Source organism: Girardinichthys multiradiatus, chromosome 20, assembly GCF_021462225.1.
Source record: "Girardinichthys multiradiatus isolate DD_20200921_A chromosome 20, DD_fGirMul_XY1, whole genome shotgun sequence".
Classification (NCBI taxonomy): Eukaryota; Metazoa; Chordata; class Actinopteri; order Cyprinodontiformes; family Goodeidae; genus Girardinichthys; species Girardinichthys multiradiatus.
The window spans coordinates 48,184,368-48,210,981 of record NC_061812.1 but is presented as its reverse complement, the minus strand read 5'-3'; the positions used below and the strand labels follow the sequence as shown (position 1 = coordinate 48,210,981).

The 26,614-nt window shown below is 41.5% G+C and overlaps 1 protein-coding gene across 2 annotated transcripts in view; it reads right to left on the bottom strand.

Moving 5' to 3' along the window:
- The window catches only part of LOC124857578 (copine-9-like), a 347,174-nt gene that overhangs the window by 297,250 nt on the left and 23,310 nt on the right, over positions 1–26,614 (bottom strand). For both annotated transcript variants that reach the window (XM_047348904.1, XM_047348903.1), the window contains exon 2: positions 4,354–4,394. In XM_047348904.1, the coding sequence (XP_047204860.1) occupies positions 4,354–4,394 (41 nt within the window). The remainder of the gene's footprint in view (positions 1–4,353; positions 4,395–26,614) is intronic.

The following is a 26,614-nucleotide window of genomic DNA, read 5'->3' as shown; positions in this document are numbered from 1 at the left end:
TATGATGACTCGAGCCGTGAGTAGAGCGATGCGCTGTGAGATTGGACTGTTAAAATAATCTCATGGTGAAATTCCCCATTTTCTTTGTCTTCAACCTTACTGCTTGCTAGCTTGCCGCCAAAAGTTTTATAACTCTTTGTCAGCTCAAGAGTTGGGGGAGGTTTTATGACTGAGTATAACTGAGTTACAGTGGAGCTGCGCCCCACCTCCACTCACAACCATATCCTTTTTGTCATATTATCATTTTTGCCAAAACTACTGGTTGATCCCACACTGCTGTTTTGCTATATTTTTGTTTAGTTAGATATTTTACCCCTTTTGTGTAGAACTTTGCATGTTTGAGTAGGTGAAGATTATTAAATCAGAAGAACAGATTGTATCAGGCGGTGATTTAATAAATATTCACATAGATATAGAGAAGGCGTTTCTGGGTTTATTTTGTGCAAGAGTGATTTGTCAGTTAAGATAAGGTTAAAGGTTCCACACGTTTCGGCAGAAATGGTCGATTAAACAGTGACATCTCCGGTAATAGTTATTAATTATTACTGAGTATTTAACGGTTGTAATTATCAAAGGCATTGAGCCACAATTACAACACCAGAAGACATCTCTGATCTCGATTTATAAATGAGGATTTTGGTTAAGAAATTAATTTTGTCAAATTATAATTTTTTATTATAATTATTGATAAGGATTAATCAATCAATAATCATACTTCCAACACCTGTTTTAAAGTCCTTACACGGGCTCCCTGTAGCTCAGAGAATATACTTTAAAATGCAACTGTTAGTTTACAAATCACTCAATGGCTTAGCACCAAAATACATTAAAGATTTGTTATCATTGCATCAACCTTCCAGACCACTCACGTCTTCTGATTCAAGCCTACTCTGCATCCCAAACATGGAAAAGCAGCATTCAGTTCTTATGCTCTACTAATCTGGGATAAACTTCCAGAAAAATGCAAAAATGTTGAATCCCTGTGCTCTTTTAAATCAAGGTTAAAAACACATTTGTTTAAAATTGCCTTTGACTGTTAAACATAATTCATTCAAGCTTTAGTCCAACTTTTCCGTACTTTTATTATTTATGCCAATGGTATGTCCTTTTATTCTTATGTGTTTTGTTATGTTTTCGTTATGTAAAGCACTTTGAAATTTCTTGTTGCTGAAATGTGCTCCTACAAATAAGCTTGCCTTGCCTTGCCTTGCCTTCCCATTTGCCCAAATTGTGACACTTCTTCTGGCAGCACTGCTGCTATTACAGTGATACTCAGCCCCTTCCTGGAGCCATTCACCTGACCAAAACAATGAGCTGCACTCCACCTATGAGGCAGACAGAGTGGAAAAAAAGATATAGCCAAACAATGCCACATGCTAATCGTGCTAACACTACAAGCTAATGATATGACACTGATGTTTAGAACAATAAGTCAGTAAAGCGCCTCTATCTGCAACAGTGTAGTAGTAAAGCTCCCGAGCAACATAAGTTAACATTATCTCTTTAAATATTAACTTCAAGGGTGGAAACAGTTATCATTATTTGGCACCCATCTTATGACACAACCTCCTGGCTAAAGGCTGCAGCCAGTGACAATGACTGAAGGAGAAGCATTCTAGGATGTATGCCATCACTGGTCAATAAATTTACAAATCATCTGAGTTAAAGACATTCTGCAGTACAAACACACAATAAAACCAGTCTTGAGATCATTGTTGTTTTTTTTAGCAAATATAATATTTATTATAAAATGAACAATATGTTAGCAGTTTTGTTGAGTAGAACAAGACCCTCAACCACAAAGTAACTAGTCAAATAAATTTAAAAAGCTGGAACCCGTTTTCTTAGACTGAGTATCTCACACTTAACAACAGGACATTCTGAGGAATTATAAAACCAACTAATGCATCAAACTGGCAAGGGGTGACAGTATATTAGTAGATGGCAACAATAAAAGAAATACTCAGAATTCAAACAGAGCATATTTCTTTTCCACTCTCGCATAAAATGAAAGTTATGCAATTTTTAATAATTCAAGTTTATCCCACAAGTGAATTTTTAAGTGATGATTTTATTTGAATCATGTTGAATATAGTTTTTCTAATACTCATGTTGAGAATAGGATTTTGTATTTATTTAAATCACAAAAACATTTTTTAAAGATATGTTTTCGGCACTAGTGGCCTTTATTACACCGTTCCTATAGAGGAACGAGGTAAGATATGTTCCTATTGGTTAGTGCAAGAGACACTGATTCCTCCCGCGTTCAAACTTCACCCCGGACTGCAGGTCATGGCTTCCAATTTTGTACCACTTTCCTACATTTCCCACACTTTCCGCTATGGTATAATTCCTTTTCGTTTCCATATCCGTTTCTAAGCAGTTTCTAATAAACTGCTTTAATCAAGAGGAGCATTACAGCGATTGTCGTAAGGCTTTCATTATGAAAGCAAATCTGTTGGGCTTATTCTTGTTCAGCTTTAGCATTAGCTGCAGATTGACTGGAGGCAACAAGTGGAGGCTGACGACTTAACTTGCACTGTGTTCTTGCTTTATCCAGGCTTAGAGCCAGAAAAACATCCATGATTTTTCACAGTAAATATTTAATTTGAAATGTTAAGTGCACTGTGGGAGGAAGCCGGAGTACCCAGAGAGAATGGGCATAACATGCAAACTACATGCAGAAAGACCTCCGGCTGTGAGTCCAATCCAGGACCTTCTCGCAGAAAGGCAACACTGCTACCCACTTTTTAAACTGGGAATCCTTTCTTTTAATCACTCTTTCATTGTTCTTTTCTTTTTCCAAATAAGTCTTTGAAGTAATTTATTGTTCACCATTCACTGCTGCCTCTGAAGGTGTCTTTATACGGTGTAAAGCCAACAATCATTAAGTGTCTGTCAAGCTCCAGTGATTATTAATCCTTTATTGTAAAGCTGCTTAATTCAAACTATGTGCCAGTTTACCCTGGAGACACAGCACTCAGTCAATTGAGGGTATTGTACCTTCACATGCTCTGAAGGTTACTGTGTGACTGTTCACACATGCTTGTATCACGAGAACAAGGTTCGTGGGTAATAATTTAAAAGATGCAGTATGGATCGGAAAACATTGGAGCAGAAATAAAAATAACATTAACTTTATTGAAGGAACTTCTGGTGAGAGTGGACAAAAATGCTTGCACACCTCAGGACTACATCATCCTTGTTTCGGGGTATCAGAGTACTGGGGCTGAAATGCACAAAATTTTGGAGATTGCTTATTTGTAAAAAAAAAAAATTAAAAACCATGTTTCATTTTGCTTACATTCAAGTTTGGGGTTCTAGCGTAATAAACTGTGGAAAAGTTAAAGAGGTATGAATACTTTTGCAAAGCACTGCATATATCCAGGTCCAGGTCCATTTAATGTCTAGTCACCACCTTTTTGTCTGACATTTGTTCTGTCAGGACTTTTATGTATATACAGGTAAAACCAGATTTTTCAACTGATATATAACCTTATTTTCTCACTGTCTGACATTAAATCTGTGTACATAGTGCCATTAGCAAAGGTATTTCAATTTTCTAAATGCCAGAATGATGAGAGATACATTTTTTACTTACCTTCGTTTTCTTAGTATTTGGAAGAACTGGTGTAATTAGGTCAGGGTTGTTGGCCTCCTTGCTCACACACAATTTTCAACTCAAACTCAAAAGGAATGAGATCAGTGCTTTGTGATGACCAGTCCCAAACATTGTCATCTTAATTTGTCATTAAGCTACTTTGTAACTGCTTTGGTGGTATGCTCAGGGTAATTCACTATCTGGAAGTGGCGAAGCTTTAATTTCCTGGCTGATGTCTAGAAATCCTGCTTTAACATCACGACCTCTTAGTCTATTCAACTGTCCACTTAACCCCAAACCCTGTGTTACAGGAATATTGTCATCTGTACCAACCCAGTAGGGTCCACTTAGAATCTCTTCAGATGTCCACGTGCATCCCAGATTTTTGTATCCGTGTTGGCTGTACACACTAACAGAGACAATTCTAAGTCGGAGGGTGGCACCAAACACACAGCAAATGAAGAAATCAACAACAAAAAATCAGCTCTTGAAAAAAATCAGAGAGCTGATTTTACTTTGTTTGTTTCATGTTTAAGGTAGTTTAAAGGTTTGCGGTCTCTAAATGATTTGCCACATTGTGGCTCAGCACAGACCACCTGTTTTGTTGGGGGATGTGTGTGTTTTTTCCTTGGAACATTGAATGTTCTGTATTGCACCGACTACGCCAAAACAAATTCCTTGTATGTCCAAAAACGTACTTGGCAATAAAGCTTTTCTGATTCTGATTCTGATTCTGACAGTGGAAAGGTTACCTGGATCTGACTTTGAGAAGGTGTCCATGTCCAACAGGTTTCTGCAACAAAAGAAAAAAAAAACAACTATCAGAGTTTGAACAAAGTTACAAGTTTGCCCCCAAAGTCCTATAAATAATCATATTTCATTAACAGTTTTGGACAGTTCCTACCAGCTGCAGCTGCACATGTTGTCAGTGTAATCAATTTTCAAATCACCTTTTATTTTAAATTATTTTATTGTTGCAAATTATATTTTATGTGAATTATATAAAGCATGTCTAGCTTTGTTTTAAAAACAACATTTCAACGTCTTGCTAAAAAGGTGATTTGCTGTCATGGTGTTGGGGATCCACTTAACCACAGTGAGAGCCAGTATCCACAAATGGAGAAAACAATTAGGTCAAAATTCAAGATTTAACAATAAGAAAGAGAAACTAGCAAAAACGGCCTCCATAGGAGATTTCAGTGCCAAAACCTCTGCTGAGCAAAAATAAAATGAAGGACTAACTCACATATACCAAAAATATGCTAATAATCCCCAAGACTTTTAGGAAAATATTCTGTTGACTGAGACAAAAGTGAGAAAAGACAAAAGTGGAACTTTCTGGAAAGTGTACTTCCCATTACATTTGACATGGCAAGGCTTCTCTTCCCCTCGGTTTAAGTTCCTAGTGGTCTGCAGCAATGCTCAGCTAATCCTCATCCTCCACAAGAACCCTGGCCCAAAACCATCTTCTCACCAGATCTTCTGACTAGTAAAACAGTGGCCACTTCCAGAGATACTTAGACATTATTTAGCTGGGAAAGGATAACTCACTACTTAGTTTGCTTTTGGGTCCAGGAGTCTGGTTTATGAACAGCAGCTGTCAGCCATTCAATATATTAAATCACCATAATAATTGCCTGAAATATCACAATCCAAAAGGATTGCTTGGATGCAAAATTTATCATGTTTTTATAATTAATGTGCCATGTGCCAAACTCTGCTTCCCATTAATATATTCGTTCAGATCGATAGACTTAAAAATCTTTTTTATGTCCAAACCTGCTATAGATCTGAGTGAGATCATAAATCCCAGGTAGAGAGGTGTGATAATCCAGATGATAGAAAAAAAAAGAACAGTGAGGAAAATGTTGGTTAATCACAATCGATATTGTCATTTCAATGTTCTTTGATAAAATTCCAACATCATGTTGTCCAAATATCGTGCAACCATAAAGACAACAATGATCTAGAGTACACTAGCCAGTGGTCCTGTGGATGGCTCACAAAAAGTTTTTATAAAAGTTTTTTAATAGACTAGTCAAAGCCAAGTCTCTAAACTTTAAGTTTTTGAGTAGACAAGCACAGAGTCAGGCTTTAAGTTTGAAATCCTATTTAGTGGGCTAATTTGCAGGTTATCACAAATACCTGATAGCTGTTGTTGCCTGTTATTATGTTTAGTCAGAATACCGTTTCCTGGTTTGGATACCTTTTTCCTTTAATACTTAAATCATCATTTGAAACAGCTGTCTTTATTTTGATATTAAAATTAGTTTGATGGTCTCAAACATTTAAGTGTGACAGAAAACCAAACTCATACAAAATTTGAAAAGGGAGAAATACTATTTGACAGCCTTGTATGCCTTTACAAATGTACAGCAGGCTGAAAAATCAGAACGCATCCCTGCCTGACAAGAGCTGCACTTTGGTTTTACCGCAGTTGTTGATGAACAACAGTGAGCATGACTTTGCCTTACGATTGAACAGCCCTAGGCCTAAGAGTGCTCCGTAAACAAATAAAAGCACAAACAAACAAGTTGGTAAAGAATTAAATCCATCCAGAACGGTCCACTCATTGAAGAATTAATCAATTCATTTGACATAACTTTCTATAAAAACGTATTCTGCAACATATAAAAAGTCCTGTCAGGCACCAAGCAGCAAAGATGAGACCAACTGGATTGAGGGCTAGGATGTGTGTAATCCATGTTGCCGAAATTTCTGCGTCTCCAGTAAGTCCTTTAGAGGGCTGCTGGGCCCCTAACCAAGAACTCAGAAAAGTCTGGGTTGATGAAAATGGAGAATAAGTTGTCTGATATATCCCACCACTAACAGGTGTGGTTATGAACAGACAATCAGTGTTATTCACTTCATAAGCCATTGGTCATTTCATTCCTGATTGGTGTACATACTGTATATTAATGGTATTTTATTTAACCAAAATACCAATAAGATTTTAATTTAAAGTAGAACCAGGTTTTTGATGTCTTATTATAAAAAATATATTGCTCAGGTGTTTTTCCATTAATCTCAATCTAGTTTCAACTTCTGTTTTTCATCTGTCTCTCATAGCAGAATTCAGTTTGTCATCTGAATGACATTAAAATCTCAGGCAGTTCACTGCTGCTTCTGAATTTTCAAAATGTCAGCTTCAATTATGTTTAACCAGCAAACACGCTGTTATGTTTTAGTATTTATTTCATACAAGGTTGTTCTTTTTAAACAAAATAAACTTGGTGGAGCTTACATGCCTCTTAACATAACCATTTTAGTCAGTGCAAGCATTGCGTATGTTTTTTAATAATTAAACAATAGACAGACATTTTAGACAGATTCTTAAAGGATGTTTGTCTTCCCGTGTACAGCCTGTTGCTTGCTTTTACATACAGAACATCTGCACAAAATTGAAGACAATTTTGCCCACAATCAATCTTTTTTATGCCCAACCTATTATCTTGAGATATTAAAGTCTTGCTTTAATTTACTGCTCTGACATGTGACTCCTACAAAAATAGCAGAGTCAAATTTAAATTCTAAACATTATCTGGTGGCATGCACTCATGTTCTAAAGACTGCTTTATGTTGCCTGGTATGTTCCTTTGTGGAGCTGGGGGGTTTAGTATTTGAAGTTGTTAGGATGGCTCATATCCCTGTGATGCAACAACTCCCACATTTATGAAAAATAGGGGCAATGAACCACAAGAGAAAAAGCTGTGAGATCTCATAATATTCACATATGCACACAACTAGGACGACTGTTTTTTTTCTGAAGGATATGAGAATGTTTTTTTTCTTTCTTTTTTGATTTCACACTATTATTCAGAAAGTAGAGAACAACTCTTTGAAGCTTAACTTCTGTGGTGCACTAATCTCATTAGATGACAAAGGTTTCTGATCGTAAAGTAGCCTCCTCTCTCAGAGCTCATGTACATGTTGTAGCAGAAGCTTATCTAATCAGGGCCATCCCCCTACTGTGATTGACATTCTCCCACTGAGAAGTCCTGGCTCCCTGTGCTTACTGTCTGAGCTGGCCTTTTACACAGAAAGTCACTTTTGGGATCGTATGGAGTAGACGTGTTTTCCTGGCTCCTCACCACAGAGGAATAATTCCTGGTTCACATTGCTAAATCACTCATATTCCAGTTGCACTGAGTACTGACTAACTATTTTAAAGTCAAGAATGACAATACCAAACGCTGAAAAAGGAATGAAGCAAGATAAAACTCCAGAAGAGACCAATGTGTGACACATGCCGGAGGTAGCTAAACATGCAACAACACCTGAGTTAGCTTTTGAGCTCAATGGACGATCCTCAGCCATTCTTTTTGCAACAAAAATATGAGCAAGACAATGACAGACAAATTGAGTAACCTAGCCCCAGGAGAACCACCCAGCAGCCACAGTTCAGAAGTCCCAGGGAGCTACAGCAACGAGCCCACAGGCCCCGCCGGCAGCCATCTACGTCTATGCCGGAGCAGATCCAGCCATAGACCCAGAGACCCGAGGCTCACTCCTGGCAAGCAGTTACAGGGAGTGAGCCAGCACACACCAAAGCACCCAGCCCTGGACACCGAACCTGAGCGACCCCAGACCATCCCCATCTGGAGAGGGGTCATGAACAAAAGAGAGGGCACCTGGTCCAAATGAGCCCGCCAACCAGAGCCGTCCCAGGATGAAACAATCCGAAGCCCCCAATGAATTCCGATCTCAACCCCATGAGCCTCCCACCTCCCACGAACCCCAACCAGGACACAGATATCGAACACATGCCACCGAACTAAAATGTTAGAATCCCCTCCCCACAGGGACACAACCCTACAGATGAGCTCCATGCCCAAAAAGCTGTTGGAGACACATCCACACAGCACAAGCCTCACACACAGCCCCGCTCCAAGCAACCCCGTTGTACTCCATCCTCCATCACACACCGCGCCACGATGGCAAGGCAAGGGCCCTGCGGAACATCACCCCAGCCTCCGCCCACAAGCGGAACAGAGCTGACACCACCAAGCACTCACAATGGACCCCCCGACCCACCATGCCCTTGCAACAACACAAACACACCACATCACCGCCACTGCAACGACAGCCGAAAGAGAAACACCAACCAGGACAGCTCCCCTGTCACTGATCAGGTGATCCAAATCAAAAAGAAGGACAGTAACATATGGGTCTGTGTTAACACAACGCCAGGAAGGTAAATGATCAGCAATGAGAACAAAGAAATTCTAGTGAAAAAGATTATTTACAATTGTTAAAAAGTAGGACAACTGCCAATCACCCCAAGAATGGACATTTTATCTAATGGAAGAGATTGTTTTTTTAACACTACCATTTGGCCAATTTTATCTTGAGCAAAATGTCTGAACAATAGAAAAAGGCTGGCTTTTACTCGTACTCGTACTCGTCGTCTTCCGCTTTATCCGGGACCAGGTCGCGGGGGCAGCAGACTCAACAGAGACGCCCAGACGTCCCTCTCTCCAGACCTCCTCCAGTTCCTCCAGGGGGAGCCCAAGGCGTTCCCAGGCCAGCCGAGAGACATAGTCCCTCCAGCGTGTCCTGGGCCGTCCCCTGGGCCTCCTCCCGGTGGGACGTGCCTGGAACACCTCCCAAGGAAGGCGTCCAGGAGGCATCCTGTATAGATGCCCAAGCCACCTCAACTGGCTCCTCTCGATGTGGAGGAGCAGCGGCTCTACTCCGAGCCCCTCCCGGATGGCCGAGCTCCTCACCCTATCTCTAAGGGAGTGCCCGGCCACCCTACGGAGGAAGCTCATTTCAGCCGCTTGTATCCGGGATCTCGTTCTTTCGGTCATGACCCAAAGTTCATGGCCATAAGTGAGGGTAGGAACGTACACCGACCAGTAAATTGAGAGCTTTGCTTTTCGGCTCAGCTCTCTCTTCACCACAACGGACCGGCACAGCGCCCCCATTACTGTGGCAGCCGCACCGATCCGTCTGTCGATCTCCCGCTCCATTCTTCCCTCACTCGTGAACAAGACCCCGAGATACTTAAACTCCTCCACTTGAGGCAGGAACTCCCCTCCAACCTGAAGAGGACAAGCCACCCTTTTCCGGTCGAGTACCATGGCCTCGGACTTGGAGGAGCTGATCCTCATCCCAGCCGCTTCACACTCGGCTGCGAACCGCCACAGCGCATGCTGTAGGTCTTGGCTAGAGGGGGCCAGCAGGACCACGTCATCCGCAAAAAGAAGAGACGAAATCCACTGGTCCCCAAACCCGACCCCCTCCGGCCCTTGGCTGCGCCTAGAAATACTGTCCATAAAAGTTATGAACAGGACCGGTGACAAAGGGCAGCCCTGCCGGAGTCCAACATGCACCGGGAACAGGTCCGACTTAGTGCCGGCAATGCGGACCAAACTCCTGCTCCGCTCGTACAGGGACCGGATGGCCCCTAGTAAAGGGCCCCCGATTCCATACTCCTGGAGCACCCCCCACAGGGCATCACGAGGGACACAGTCAAATGCCTTCTCCAGGTCCACAAAACACATGTGAACCGGTTGGGCAAACTCCCATGAACCCTCAAGCACCCTGTAGAGGGTATAGAGCTGGTCCAGTGTTCCACGGCCGGGACGAAAACCACACTGCTCCTCCTGAAGCCGAGGTTCGACTATCGGTCGGACTCTCCTCTCCAATACCCTGGCGTAGGGCTTACCAGGGAGGCTGAGGAGTGTGATCCCCCTGTAGTTGGAACACACCCTCCGGTCACCCTTCTTATGAAGGGGGACCACCACCCCAGTCTGCCAGTCCAGAGGCACTGTCCCCAACCGCCACGCAATGTTGAAGAGACGTGTCAACCATGACAGCCCTAGAACATCCAGAGACTTGAGGTACTCAGGGCGGATCTCATCCACCCCCGAAACCCTGCCACCGCGGAGCTTTTTAACCACCTCGGTGACTTCAGCCTGGGTGATGAAAGAGTCCGACCCCGAGCCCCCAGCCTCTGTTTCCACCACGGAATGCGTGATGGCAGGACTGAGGAGATCCTCGAAGTACTCCTTCCACCGCCCGATAATGTCCTCAGTCGAGGTCAGCAGTCCCCCGCCCCCACTATAAACAGTGTTGGCGAAGCACTGCTTTCCCCTCCCGAGGCGACGGACGGTTTGCCAGAATCGCTTCGAGGCCAACCGGTAGTCCTTCTCCATGGCCTCACCGAACTCCTCCCAGGCCCGTGTTTTTGCCTCTGCCACAGCCCGGGCCGCAGCACGCTTGGCCTCACGGTACCCGTCAGACGCCTCAGGAGTCCCACAAGCCAACCACAGCCGATAGGACTCCTTCTTCAGCTTAACAGCATCCCTTACTGCCGGTGTCCACCACCGGGTTCTGGGATTGCCGCCGCGACAGGCACCGCAGACCTTACGGCCACAGCTACGGGCAGCAGCATCGACAATAGATGCGGAGAACATGGTCCACTCGGACTCTATGTCTCCAACATCCCCCGGGATCTGGTCGAAGCTCTCCCGGAGGTGGGAGTTGAATACATCCCTGGCCGAGGGCTCCGCCAGACATTCCCAGCAGACCCTCACTATGCGCTTGGGCCTGCCAAGTCTGACTGGCTTTCTCCTCCTCCAGCGGATCCAACTCACCACCAGGTGATGATCAGTGGACAGCTCAGCCCCTCTCTTCACCCGAGTGTCCAAAACATGTGGCCGAAGATCTGATGATACGACAACAAAGTCGATCATCGACCTCCTGCCTAGGGTGTCCTGGTGCCAAGTCCACTGATGGACACCTTTATGTTTGAACATGGTGTTCGTTATGGACAAACCGTGACTAGCACAGAGGTCCAATAACAAAACACCACTCGGATTCAGATCGGGGAGGCCATTCCTCCCGATCACGCCTCTCCAGGTGTCACTGTCGTTCCCCACGTGGGCGTTGAAGTCCCCCAGCAGAATAATGGAGTCCCCGGGAGGGGCACTATCCAGCACCCCCGACAGAGACGCCAAGAAGGCCGGGTACTCCGCACTGCCACTCGGCCCGTAGGCTGAAATGATAGTCAGAGACCTCTCCCCAACCCGAAGGCGCAGGGATACGACCCTCTCATCCACTGGGGTAAACCCCAACACGAGACGGCTGAGCTGGGGGTCAACAAGCAAACCCACACCAGCCCGCCCCCTCTCCCCGTGGGCCACTCCAGAGTAGAACAGAGTCCAACCCCTCAGCGAGGTGACATTCCACGTCCCTAGAGCCAGCCTAAGCATCCGGGGATCGGGCCGCTGAGGTCTCCACCTTCGTCCGCCACCCAATCCTCTTTGCACCGGTCCCACACGGTTCCCCCTGCAGGTGGTGGGCCCACTGGGGGATGGCCTCGCGTCTCTCGTTCGGGCTTGGCCCGGCCGGGTCCCGCGAGGAGCAACCCGGCCACCAGGCGCTCTCCGACGAGTCCCAACCCCAGGCCTGGCTCCAGGGTGGGACCCCGGCTCCGCCGTACCGGGCGACGTCACGTGCCTCGATATTTTTTTCTTCATGAGGGATTCTTGAACCACTCTTTGTCTGACCCATCACCTGGCTTTTATAACTTTTATAAGTTTTGCTCACAAGGTTTAGTATAATGTTTATTACAAAGTTGTTATATGTGTTATTGCATATTGTAATTGAATAAATATTTTTTTTAAAGAAATAATATTCAAGCTAACAATTGTTTTTCAAAAAGTTTATACCTTTTCAGTAATTGGAAAAAGAATTGTTATAAACTAATATTATTAAGTACATACAAGTGAATAATTTGTTAAAAGTTACTTATTTATTTTTTTGTTTGACATGCTGACATATTTTACTGTGGATTTACACTTTTTTTTCTTGTAAAGCCAACTTGTCATGATCCTTGTGTGAGGTTTTGCTTTTCACAAACTGATCAAATCTGTTCAGAAATCTTTAGTCTTAATGCCCTGTGTTTCTTTCAATAGCTGTGTTTTTAGGCAGGGAAATCATGATACGATCATGGTCACAATTTTAGAGTAAATCAATTGTGATATCATATTTTTCCAATATTTCCCAGTGGTGGGTCTTTTAAAATTCTGGAAATCACACAGTGCATGCTGACCTATAGGCAATACACAGAACTCTGCATTGTCTGCAACATGACTGTGAGTTTGTGTAGAAAGGAAAAATCTCTGCATGCACATAACTGAATAAAAAAAGAACTGCTTTGTTAAAGTGTGCATGTCAATGTGTGAGTGTGGCTTGCAGTGTAAAACAACTTGAAGTGTTCATCAAACCTCAAAAACACTTTAGATGTGCTGACCATTTACCATGTAATCCATTTCCTGTGGCAGGGTAAACCAGCAAATACATTTAAAGCTGAATTATTTAGGGCTTCCACCACTAGCAGCAGCCATGTGTCTTCAGTTACCCACACCTAAGTAGAGCAAAGCCACTCATTTTCAAGTATTTCTAATGTGTAGCTCAATTTTCACAATGTTTAACTATCACGTGTACTCCTTTAAGATAAAGACTTTGTTTGCTCAGTTGCTTTTTGTCTGACTGTACTGGGCTTTATGAGGGAAATATGGCTGTTTTCCAACATTGCTTCAGTTCATAGATGTTTACAGACATCTATTTTTGCACAGCTCTTTTAAAGTCCTGCCACAGGATTTTAGTTAGCTTGAGGTCATTGCACCATTTTGATTCTTTGCTTTTTCAGCCAATTTGTTATAGATTTTCTGCTGGTTTAGTGATCAATATCCTCCATGATCTAGTTTGGACCAAGCTTCAGCTTTCAAACAAGTGGCACCACATTGTTGTAGTAAGATGTTTATGCGGAAATGCTGTTTGGGTTTCTCCAAACATGGTTCTTTGCATTATGGCTGCCCTTTTCCTTGATATCATTTGTCTAAAGGGCATTGTTCCAGTCTTGTGGCTCATTCAGGGCTTTGCAAATGCACAAAGAAGAAACTCTTTTTCAACATTTCCAAACATTTTCTGCACATTTACACTTTATGTGGGTGTACCGTCATGTTGGTTAACATTTACCATACTAACTGAGGCCTATACAGTTTGAGATGGAGCTTTTGGGATTTCTTTGTCAATTCATTGAGCATTCCAGCATCTGGTCTTGGGCTAAATTTCAAATAATGTGGTACAACACTCTCAGACATGTTTAAACATTGCAAAAATTTTGAAAACATTTCAGAACATATGATATCTGCTTATAAAGTGAAGCTCTCAAGAACATTTTCAAATATGTGCCTTTTAGTTGATAAATTTAACCAAACATCATTAACAAACTCACACAGGAGAACCTCTGTTTTCAAAGTTCCTTTTAGCAGAACATCTTTGTAACAGTGGCTTTTAGGTTACCTAAACTGAAACCTCTCACCTTTACCAGTTTGGAAATCAGACCTTGTAACTATATCTTTTGAGAGCAATGGAGTATTTTGAGACTTAAACTACATTTTAAAACCCCTTACAAGCAAAACAACAACCTGGAGCTAAATGCAAAACATATGTGATAAACATATCTTAAAGAATTCCAGTGAACAAATGTAAAACAATAAAACAGACAAACAAAAAGAGCTGTAAGGACTGTAAATCTATTTTTGAATGTCATGAACCCAGGGCTTGATTTTGGACACAGCATGCAGCCCCAAAAGAATCTTTCAAACACTTCCAAGAATTTTGAAAAATTTACAAGGATGCTCAAGGCTGCATGCTCTGGCAAGACTGCAAAGGTTAATCAGCACAAGAATCGCCCAAGGATGATTCCCATCTAATGTTGTTTATGGAAAATGAAGATCTTCAAACTGTGCATCTTCAGGTTATCATGGACATTGGTCCCCGTTTCCTATGTGGCACAGTAAGGGAGAAATTTAGAAAAAAATAACACATTTACACACTACGACAAGATAGGACATGAAAAAATACAGGATATGGTTTAATTAAGAAAATTCAATTTCCCTGTAATTACAATTGGTTACTTGTAATTAATTGACCATCTTCCCTTAAATTCTGTGCGCCTCTAGACCGGGACGGCACTTCCTTTGTTGTCCATCAACACAAATACTGTGTGAGGACCCTGTCATTATTCTTAGTCTCTTTACTCACTTCACTTCAGTTGGTTTATGACTGAATAGTCAACTGTGACCTGATGTAAAAATAAGAGCACAATGGTTTCATCTGCTGGGCTTGATAGGCTGTTGCCTCCTTCATGTATTTCTTGCAATCTGCTTTATAAATCCAGAACAGAAATAAAACAAACCGCCGTTGCCAGAAATAAGTGTAAGACATGGAGGAGATTGCACTGCTCAATGAATTATCCCCCAAAACCTGACAAGGATCATGAGGAAATGAATTAGCATTATAACTTTATAAAACTGCAAGATGTTAAAGCTAATCAAATGCAAAACTGACATGTCAAGGCCAACACTGCAAAATAAAACATCCATGAATAGAGCAGGGAAAAAAGACAGCTGACCTAACTAGAGAAGGAACAACAAGAGAGAGAAACAGAGACAATGTACAAATCCAACAACTGAACCCTCTCTTTTACATAAACAGTAAAACAGGCTTTTATTTAAAAGAAAATTGGATCTCTCCTACAAAGTCTAATATCCAAAACATTTAGAAAAACCAAAATCAAAAACATATATATCAAGAATTTAAATACAGTATAAGTGAGCCTACAAAAAGTCTTGGAGAAATTGCAGACAAATGACCAAAAGACAGGTGCAGCTCAACAGTCTTTTATAAAGGTCACTGCTGAATAAGATTACTTGAAAGACCCATGTACCACCAACAATGAAGTCCCAACAAACAATTACCTGGGAGGAAGTGGGTCATAAATCTTTATTCATAACAAACTCCCAGTTTAGGATGCATGGAGATGGTATTAGGGTTAATAGGAGTTTGCTTGCAAGAGTATGGTGGGCTGTATGTCCTACTGTCTCATCTAAACAATCTTTTGCATACAAGCCTTTGCCGAATGCATGGTGGCTGCTACGCTCAGCTGGTCTAATTAGATTTCGAGGAGGACCATTTAAAAGGCAGACAGAGGTTTTCACTTACATAAGATAGGAAACTCAGTTTTACTCTAAACCCTCTGAAAACCTGTCTAACCCACATCCACACTGGTGCATCATCAGGGACAGCTGTTGACACACATAAATACACCAGCCCCTCACTGCAAACACATCAAGTCATTTTTCAGAGCTCTGCAGTGAGGCTGAGCCTACAGATTGCCACTGACATGAGGCAACATCATAACTGTTTTTTATGTCAAACAAGTTCTGACAACTGCAGACGTAGTAACAGCACACTATCACTTTGTCTTAAGTTATGAGATGAGCAATGTCATGCTGTTGTCTATTAGTCAATAAACATGTTCTTGACTTAGGTTGCTGAATACATAAAAACCCGAAGACAAAGCAGCATAAGGACAAGGTAAAAGCAGATATACATCAAGAATACAGACAAAATATACACTGGTGCCAACTATTAACAGTCAGAGTGGCTTGGAAAACTGGAAGTCTGTGAGCAGAAAATAACCCAATAAGAACAGTTCTCACCAAGATGAGTTTTAGATTTTGTAAATCCAGACTACACATAAAATGGCATTACAACCCTGCTTGGTGCATCATTTAGCATCTGTTTCAAACACACTATTGCCCCTAACAAAAACTAAAAGACAGTTGTCAGCAGGTAAAGGAAAGAAAAGTACATCCACCCATCCATTGTGTATACATCCACCCATCCACTGTGTATACCTCTCCACCAGTCACTGGGTGAGAGGTAAGGTACACACTGGACAGGTCACCAGTCCATCAGAGGGAAATACAGGACAAACAACCATGCACACACACAAAATATACCTAAGCTGTTTCACAAGTCAAAAGTAAGTCTCAAGTCTTCATACCCAAGTCACAAGTCCAGAATAAAGTAAGTGCAAGTCCTAAACCTAAAATGTTCAAGTCTTCAACAAGGGATTTGATCAAATATGTAATTTAAGCTTAAATTATAAGATTGCTAAAAGCTTTGTATTGGTGACATATTAATGAAATTTAATAATAATAATTAATTAATAATTTAATAAAGACAAAGAGGCAAAAACAATATTTTTTTAATGCGTCACCCTCCCACCATGATAGAAAGACGAGGACATTAAAACTGAATTTTCAGAGTTTTTCTAAAGAAAATAACACTTCCATTTTGACTTTGTGGAAGACAGCACAGGTGCTCCCTATCTTAAAACATTTGGCCCTGGGACCATCTCCTAACACAATGCCCAAACATTTGCGGCAGCTCTGGTATCCCATAATAAATACCGATACAACAGCTGGCAGCACTCTCGTCACTGTCACCATCTCCAGGCTTGCATTTGATAGGCCCTGAGACACATGCTTCAGAATGCATTTAAAATGTTGCTAAAAGTGCCTTATAATTATTGTGCAGAGTTATGCTGCATAATAGCCTACGATTTGTATGGGTGATGCCGTGCAGCTTTTTTTTCGTTTTCCAACTTGCCGCACACCTCCTTGATACATAAATGGCCAGAGGTGCACAGCAGGCTGATATGTACTCCAGGCATGGCTTGAATGTACCACACTGTGTTTGATGTTAGGTATCAAGTATTTTTAAGTAAAGTAGATTCATGAGTCATTATAGTGTTAAAGTCCAAGTCTCAAGTTTTTTGTGATTTTATCAACCCAGTTTAAATCACTAAATTTGTGACTCAAGTCTGATTCGTTTCCATGTCACATGATGCAAGTCCACCCCTCTGCTAACAAATATTCAGTTTCAATTCAGTTTATTTATATGGCTCCAATTCACAACACATGTCGACTCAAGGCACTTCACAAAGTCAGGTACATACATTCCTATTAATCCTAACCATTGAACAGTGCAGTTAGATTCTGTTATTTATTCAAATTGGATAAAAAGTTTTTCTATCTAAGGAAACCCAGCAGATTGCATCCAGTCAGTGACTTGCAGCATTCCCTCCTCCCGGATGAGCATGTAGAGATAGTGGACAGTCACTAGCGTTGACTTTGCAGCAATCCCTCATACTGAGCATGCATGTAGCTACAGTGGAGAGGAAAAACTCCCTTTTAACAGGAAGAAACCTCCAGCAGAATCAGGCTCAGTGTGAGCGGCCATCTGCCACAACCCACTGCGGGTTTGAGAGAACAGAGCAGAGACAGAAAAAAGAACACAGAAGCACTGATCCAGGAGTACTTTCTATGGGAAGGAAAAGTAAATGTTAATGGATGTAGCTCCTTTAGTCGTTTCACATAGAAAGAAAGAACAGATAAACTCTGAGCCAGTTTTCAAGGTTAGAGTGTGAAAGAGGGCACATATAATTAGTTACAGTAAAAGCTCAGTCAGTAGCTATGTCTAGGAGAGAGAAAGGGTTAAACACTGATATGCTACTGTGCAGAAGAAAGGTATAGCAAATTGAATGAAATGAATAAAAAATGAAAACATTTTTACTAAAATAATCAATAATCAAATCTATTAACCCCAATACCATCTGCACATTCAATGAAGAATGTGAAGGATGATAAGGAACAAGCTGTTTTCAACTCCTGCTTGGACTGTTAACCGGAAGCAAAACTGGGATTTTTGTCTTAATTTCAGATGCATCATTCAGGGTAGGGTCACAATTGTTGGGACCCAGCCATGGATTTCAACATTAAACTCCAGTACAGACTTTCCTGGAACTTCCAAAATAAATTGGACTTTCTGTGACATCACTGGCCAAATAAAAGCACCCCCTTTTCAATGGTCCGATCTCTCCACGCCGGTGATCATCGGGACAGGAGCAGGCCCAGCACGCTGATGTCTCTTTGCTGGCAAATAGACATAAACTCTTCAACTGGATCCAAGGGTGTCATAAGATCATGCGATCATATGCACAAGATTAGTAGAAATAAATCACTGTCTGCGTATCTGGTGATTTTCAGTCATGAACGGGGTAATCAAGGTATATTAAATATTATAATATATAATATAATATAAATATTAAAATATTAAAATATTAAAATATTAAAATTAAATATTAAATAATATTCTCAGATTCATAATCCCAACACAATTTTGTCTAAACAGACTTGGCAGTGGTGTAACGGTGCTGTGGATATTTTCTTGGCACATTTTGGGGCCCTTATTATAAACTGAGCCATATTTAAACCCCACAGCCAACCTGAATATTGTTACTGACCATGTCCACCCTTTTATGACAGCAGTGTTCCTATCTTTTTAAAGTTATTTCCACCAGCATATTGCACCATGTCACTAAGCACAAATCATCTCAGACTGGTTTCCTGAAAGTGACAACGAGTTCTCTCTACTCCAATGACCTCCGCATTCATCGGATTTCAATCCAGTAGAGCGGATTTGGGATTTGAAGAAACAGAAGAAAGCTCACAGATGCTTCAACCATGTGGTGCCATTATGTTTGTCCTAAGAGCGAAGTTTGTGGCTGGATTGTGTAATGCCCCTTCTCCATGGACTCTCTTTATCTCCACTCAGCCTGCTTTGTGAGCATTTGCATTACTGTTTATTCCGTACCAGTACCTACTTTTTTGGTCCCTGCTCCTGCGAAGGTACGACGGGGGCTGAATAGGGACCACATGTGATGTAAACATATTGCTGTTCACTGATTGGCCATGGGACCAGGAGAAATATGGTTTTCAAAGAGGTACTGCAGGAAAAAGTTAATAAAACTCAATAACGAGTATAATCGTATTAAGGATCACATTTGCTGGAGCCGGTCAATCCAAAATATACTTTGCAAATCATAAACCATGCCTCAAAGCTGAAAGAAAAGACAAAGGACATATCAGCTTTTAATTGCACACAGGCAGGGCGCACCAGCTCCAACCAGGAGCCGACAGAGCCAGGGGGCCCAGGCCCCACCAAACAGCCACCAGGGTCACAACTGAGCACACCAGCCCCGGAAACCAAGAAACACCAATATATCGGCAGGCAGAGGCAACAGCCACCGCCGGGGGGTCGACGGGGGGAATAGGTCCTATATTTGATATGGGGCCACAGGGAGGCATACGGGGCCAAGATGATCCAGGAGAGGGGGCAGCCCAAGATCCAGCCTGACAGAAAAACAGGCACACACAATCACACTTTCCCACCCTCATACACATACAAACATTCACACCCACACACCCAACATAAGGACACAGTCTGATTGTTAACTGCACAAAGGAACCAATACTAGCATACAATATTTTTATTGCAAGAGAGGTGGATGAAAACATACAAAGACCAGTTGTCAACTACAGCTGGCTTCCTTCTATTGGCTACAACAGGAAGGATGAGGATGATGATGCTTCACTCCACTGGCTCTGGAGCTTCCTATCTGTAATGGAAAATGATGGGTTTTCTCTTCTATTTTTGTCTCAATATCACACAGAGGTGTTGTAGAAAAATGACAAGCACACTAAGCAGATCTATGCTATCAGAGGCAGTAAGCTTCCTGCCTCCAAATTAAAGCACTTCTTCTGTTCACAAACATGTATTACCTGGCCTCCACAGCATCTCATTTCCCTGTATTTAATCCACCTGGATTGAAGCCTCTGTGTCACACATATTGTTTGTAAAAAAAAAAGAAGCAAACCACCTAATTACCATCTGCAATAGCTTTGAACAGCAACAGCACATCTGAGGATGAAATGCTTCTGAGGGAAAAGAGCAATGTCAGATTAACTGCAACATTATACCACGATTATTTACTGGATCTAAGGGTAGCTAAGGAATGAATCAGGTAATAATTTTAGTAATTAGGTCAAACATTCATATCCAGATATTCTCACCTGACAGTAACTGTTTTATCACAGAACTATTACAGTATGTTGGTAGACGGTTCATATCAGCATTCAAACATTTCATGTCAGGGTTCTGGGTTGTACTGTGTCTGTTTGGTGTTTTTCCCATTGAACTGCAGGTTTTCTCCAGTTCAGTGGGATCAGCTGGATCTGAAAATGAGCTGTCTGCTGGTCATTCAATCCCTGACTGTCAACCCATGTGTTAACCTCTAGCCTCTGTGAATACTCCTAGCTTTAATGTTTTTTTACTTGCTCTATGTCTAACCTCATGCTGTCTGTGCTCTCCAAGGTTATCCCTCCAGATCACATCACGAAACTCTCCTTTGTGTATTTTCCGACCTTCCTGACCGGCAACTGGCAGCTTTGTTTCCTGGAACCTCCAAGCTTTTGTCTGTCCACCCTCCAACACCTTTCAAAAACATTCCTCATTAGGACTTGGCTCCCTCCTGGACTACACTCACCACATGGACCAACACAGCCTGGGTAGTAATCATTTGTTTCCTTTTTGACAAATCTCTCCAGCCAAACAACGTCGCTCACCTCTTGTCATCTACCTCGCTGCAATACTCCTGCCAGAATTAAACTAAGAACCCAAAACAAGATGCATTCAGAAACTTCATAACCAATAAACTGGGTAAACCTTGATTTTGGTCTCATGGCAGTTTTTCTCATGTGGTCAGACGTTTGCCTCGAAAGATGACAGTTCAGTGGTTGGTGATGAAGGCAGCTTAAATAACTTCTCTAACAACAAAACTTTGAACGAAGAGAAAGTTTTAACCATCTCAATGAGTTAACAGACTACCTAGAGTAGGGCCAAGACAAACGCCGAAAGAGTCACAGCAATTGTGCAAAGATCAAATTGTAAACCTTGAAACTAAAACAGATGGTTATTTACACAGAGGTCTGTAGCCATTTATGCTAGAAACTGTTCCACTGACACCAAACTAACTTTGAATAAAAATTATTGAAATCACATCCATTTGAACTACAATTGAATTCTTTTGTCAAAACAAATTACTTTAACAGTATTTTTACCCAGATTTTTACACTTCATAGCAAAAGTATTCAATCCCATAAAGTTTTTCCTTTTTTTCAGCACTAGTGGCCTTTATTTTTCCATTATTTTCTAAAAGTAGGCAGATAGGAAATGGGGACAGAGAGAGGGAAGACATGCAGCAAATGTCACTAGGGCCAGAACTCGAACCCGGCAGCATCGAGGACTGAATCCTCTGTATATGGGTCGCGTGCTTCATTGTTGCTTAGTTGTGCACACAAAACTGCCATTTCTGAAAGGCGAGGTACACACTGGACAGGTAGCCAGTTCATCAGAGGGCAACACACAGACACAGAAGACAAACAACCATGCACACACACTTGGTTAGAGTAGCCAATTACAAACTCTTCCACTTTGCAGCCCGCATTAAATTCCAGCAAAATCTAAATTGTAGGTTTAGTTTAAAAGGTGAAAAGAGTTCAAGAGGTAAAGAAATAAACCATTTCCAAGGCAATGTCATGGTGCGTTTTGTGAAGGACACAAATGCAGAGCTTAACTGAGGTGGAAAAAAGAAGAGTTCTTTAAATGTGGTAAATGTGGACTTACAGATGTTTCACAGGAAAAACAGGACATCAAGCATGGGCAGAGTTACAGGCATATAGCAGCCATGCAAATAGTTCAATCAGCAAACAACTTCTCTGGGATTATGGCGGATTGCAAACCACGATGATGTGGATACTGCCACTTACTGTACAAGAGTGTGTAACATTATGTTTCTAGTTCTTTGTGTCATATTCTATACATTAATCCTGTATCTTTTAAAAGTGCCCTCCTAACGTCTTTAATCCCTGTTCCTTCTAAGCCAAGTAACCCTGCTAAATCCCCTACTTCCCTAACTTTATTGAATAACCTTCCCCTTTCTTGAGAATATAATGCACAGTATAGTAATATGAGTTTTCTTTAACACCACATTCTCACATCTCACAAATAAAAGTTGTTAAGCCCTGTATGGTTTACCCCCATTCTTGCTATTGTTGTTTCCTCCCTTCTGTTCCTATCTTTATAGCTCTTTACTTTTAAGAATATTTGTATTTTGTTATACCGCTTGCCTTTCTGATCTTTATCCCATCTTTTCTGCCAAATGTACCTTCCCTTTTTCCTGACCAAAGCTTTTCCTTCACATTTGCCAAACGGAACTGGAACTGATATTTCTCTATATAATTCCCGTTTTGCTGAATTATCTGCATGGTCATTGTCTTTCACCTATTCATGGGCTGGCACCCAACAAAAATGTGTGTCAGTCCCACCTCAGTATTTTAAACGACTGTTGTAAAGTTCAATAAAAATGTCTACTCTGTTAGATTCTGTAGATTGTATGCTTTGCCATATGAAAAGTGAATCTGTGCATACCACCACCCATCTGGTCTGACCTCTTCAGACGGCCGCAACCCAATAACAATAGCTATTATTTCTGCTGTGTATACTGAAAGGTTATTAGTCTATTTGAACTTGGGGATGTGTACACCAATTCCTACATGACCCTGTTTATTCTTTGAACAACCTGTGAATATTTTGAGGTAGTTATTGTAGTTGTTTTTCAGATATAAAGCAGTTTAATTCCATCTTCTTCCCTGTACCAGTCTCTCTTCGTTTTCAAAATGTTTTTGTTAATTTTGACCTCTGGGCAAAGCCAAGGTGGGATACTGCGAACTGGGCTGGACCTTTGACACTTTGTTCTTTATTTCATAACTTTTAGCAAGCATTTTAACTGTCCATCTAAACCTATTTCCCATGAATTTGAAATATTCCCAGCAGTCTTAAAAGACCCTTTCTGAACTAGTTATTATCTCCACCTCATTTTAACCCGCTCTTCTCAAATATAAGGGGCTTTTGCCTGATAACAGAGTTTTGATGGGTGTAGATTTCATAATACACATGCATACACAATTGCTGAATATTGTAGTCTGTTCAGTTTGAGTAGTGGTGTTTTTGCTGCTGCATCATACACCCATAATCTATTGCTGTCCTCAACAATGATTGTTTATCTGCTCCCTAATCACGTCAAACTACAACTTGTAGTATATTTATTGCTTTGTTGCATTTAGTTTTACATGTGATATGTCACATTTCCATGTGCATTTGGTATCAAATCATAAACCTAGATACAGTGGGGAGAACAAATATTTGATACACAGCAGATTTGTAGGTTTTCCCACTTGCAAAGCATGTAAAAGTCTTTCATTTTTATCATAGGTACTCTTCAACTGTGAGTTACAGAATCTTGAACAAAATGGTTTCTTTTTCCTACTTTGGACCACTCCTCCATACAGATCTTCTCCAGATCCTTCAGGTTTCGGGGCTGTTGCTGGGCAATACAGACCTTCAGCTCCCTCCAAAGATTTTTGATTGGGTTCAGGTCTGGAGACTGGCTAGGCCACTAAAGAACCTTGAGATGGTTCTTACGAAGCCACTCCTTAGGTACCCTGGCTGTGTGCTTCGGGTCGCTGTCATGCTGGAAGACCCAGCCACGACCCATCTTCAATGCCCTTACTGAGGGAAGGAGGTTGTTGGCTAAAATCTCCTGATACATGGCACCATCCATCCTCCCCTCAATAGGGTGAAGTCGTCCTTTCCCCTTTGCAGAAAAGCATCCCCAAAGAATGTTTCCACCTTCATGCTTCACGGTAGGGATGGTGTTCTTGGGGTTGTACTCATCCTTCTTCTTCCTCCAAACACGGTGAATGGAGTTCAGACCAAAAAGCTCTATTTTTGTTTCATCAGACCACATGATCTTCTCCCATTCCTCCTCTGGATCATCCAGATGGTCATTGGCAAACTTCAGACGGGCCTGGACATGCGCTGGCTTGAGCAGGGGGACCTTGCGTGCGCTGCGGGATTTTAATCCATGGCGGCGTAGTGTTGCTAATGGTCTTCTTTGAGACTGTGGTCCCAGCTCTCTGCAGGTTATTGACTAGGTCCTGCCGTGTAGTTCTGGGCTGATCCTTCACCTTCATGATCATTGATGCCCCACAAGGTGAGATCTTGCATGGAGCCCCAGACCGAGGGAAACTAACCTTAATCTTGAACTTCTTCCATTTTCTTATAATTGTGCCAACAGTTGTCTTCTCACCAAGCTGCTTGGCTATTTTTCTGTAGCCCATCCCAACCTTGCGCAGATCTACTATTTTATACCTGATTTCCTTACACAGCTCTCTGGTCTTGGCCATTGTGGAGAGGTTGGAGTTTGTCTGATTGAGTGTGTGGACAGGTATCTTTTATACAGATAATGAGTTCAAACAGGTGCAGTTAAAACAAGTAATGAGTGGAGAACAGGAGGGCTGTGGATGTAGGCTTTCTCACATCCTTCTGTCTCTTCATGTAATCCCAGACACACTGGATGACGTTAAGATGAGGGCTCCATGGGGGCCATACCATCACTTCCAGTAATTCTTGTTCTTCTTTAAAATAGTTCTTAATGACTTTGGCTGTATGTTTGGGTTCGCTCACTTACTAAATTGATAAAAATAAACAATCATCATTTATATATCTGAAAGCATTCTTTGTTTGCAACATTTTTTCACACCTGCCTAAAACTTTTACCCAGTACTGTATGTAACAAGACTTACAGGGGTTAGACAATGAAACTGAAATACCTGGTTTTAGACCACAATAATTTATTAGTATGGTGTAGGGCCTCCTTTTGCGGCCAATACAGCGTCAATTCGTCTTGGCAATGACATATACAAGTCTGCACAGTGGTCAGAGTGATTTTAAGCCATTCTTCTTGCAGGATAGTGGCCAGGTCACGACGTGATACTGGTGGAGGAAAACGTTTCCTGACTCGCTCCTCCAAAACACCCCAAAGTGGCTCAATAATATTTAGATCTGGTGACTGTGCAGGCCATGGGAGATGTTCAACTTCACTTTCATGTTCATCAAACCAATCTTTCACCAGTCTTGCTGTGTCTATTGGTGCATTGTCATCCTGATACACGGCACCGCCTTCAGGATACAATGTTTGAACCATTGGATGCACATGGTCCTCAAGAATGGTTCAGTAGTCCTTGGCAGTGACGCGCCCATCTAGCACAAGTATTGGGCCAAGGGAATGCCATGATATGGCAGCCCAACCATCACTGATCCACCCCCATGCTTCACTCTGGCCATGCAACAGTCTGGGTGGTACGCTTCTTTGGGGCTTCTGTTGAATCAGAAGTATAATCTGATTTTACTGACTCTACGGATTAAAAGGAGGGATCATTTGTGCAATTCAGACCAGCCAAACTAAAGTTATTGCTCTGCGTAAAGCTGCTTGTCTGAAGTATGCTTCAATTTGAGAGAAACAGAGCAGTTTCTCAGTGTTGTACTGAAAATGGAAAATAAATGTTGGTAATTGAAAAAAGGATATGTTAAAACCAACCATTTTAGACATGTAAAAAAAAGTTCAAGTTTTGCAAGTAAAAACACAATTTTTTGTAAATGGTGCCAACATGTGCCATACTGTGCCAATGGACACAACGCCTAGGTTTGTCTTTACTAAAAGCTCTGTAACTTTGCTTTATTTTATCTCAGCTGCATGAACAATGAGCTGTACAATGGAGAAAAACCTCTGGACATTACTGCTATGACTTTTGGTATTAATACTTTTTATACTTTTTAAAATATTCAGCTTTTTGTGCCAATTTTTGGCCCATTGAAATGAATGGAAAATTGTAACAATTCCGCAAAATTCAGCTAAAACTCTGTGCTCTTTCACAGCTTACTACTTCTGCATACTTTCAGCTAGAAACCTCATTCAACTTTTAAAATGTTCACAAGCCATCAAGCTATCTTCAAATAATTCAGCTTTTTCATATCTGTTACGGTTCTACAATCGCGCTTCTACAATCGCAATTCAAATTTTATGCAAGATTTTTGAAGTTATCAATTTTATAATGTAATCCAATGGCAGAATTCAGCAGTTGCTAGAATGTACACTCTAGGTTTTTGAATAACCTGAGAAAGAACAAACAAACTCTCCTCACCTGCTTAATTTTCATTCTGCTGACACAAATTATATATCAGAACGTAGGATGCTCTTTCACAATTCAGAAAATGTCACCCTCATTGATGTGGGACTAACAGATTTCCGGTAACATGCCCCGAAGCAACGCAAAGTCAACACACCATAGAAATTTGAGAAAACAAATCAGAGCAGAAAATCATTAAACTCACATGTTTTCTAAT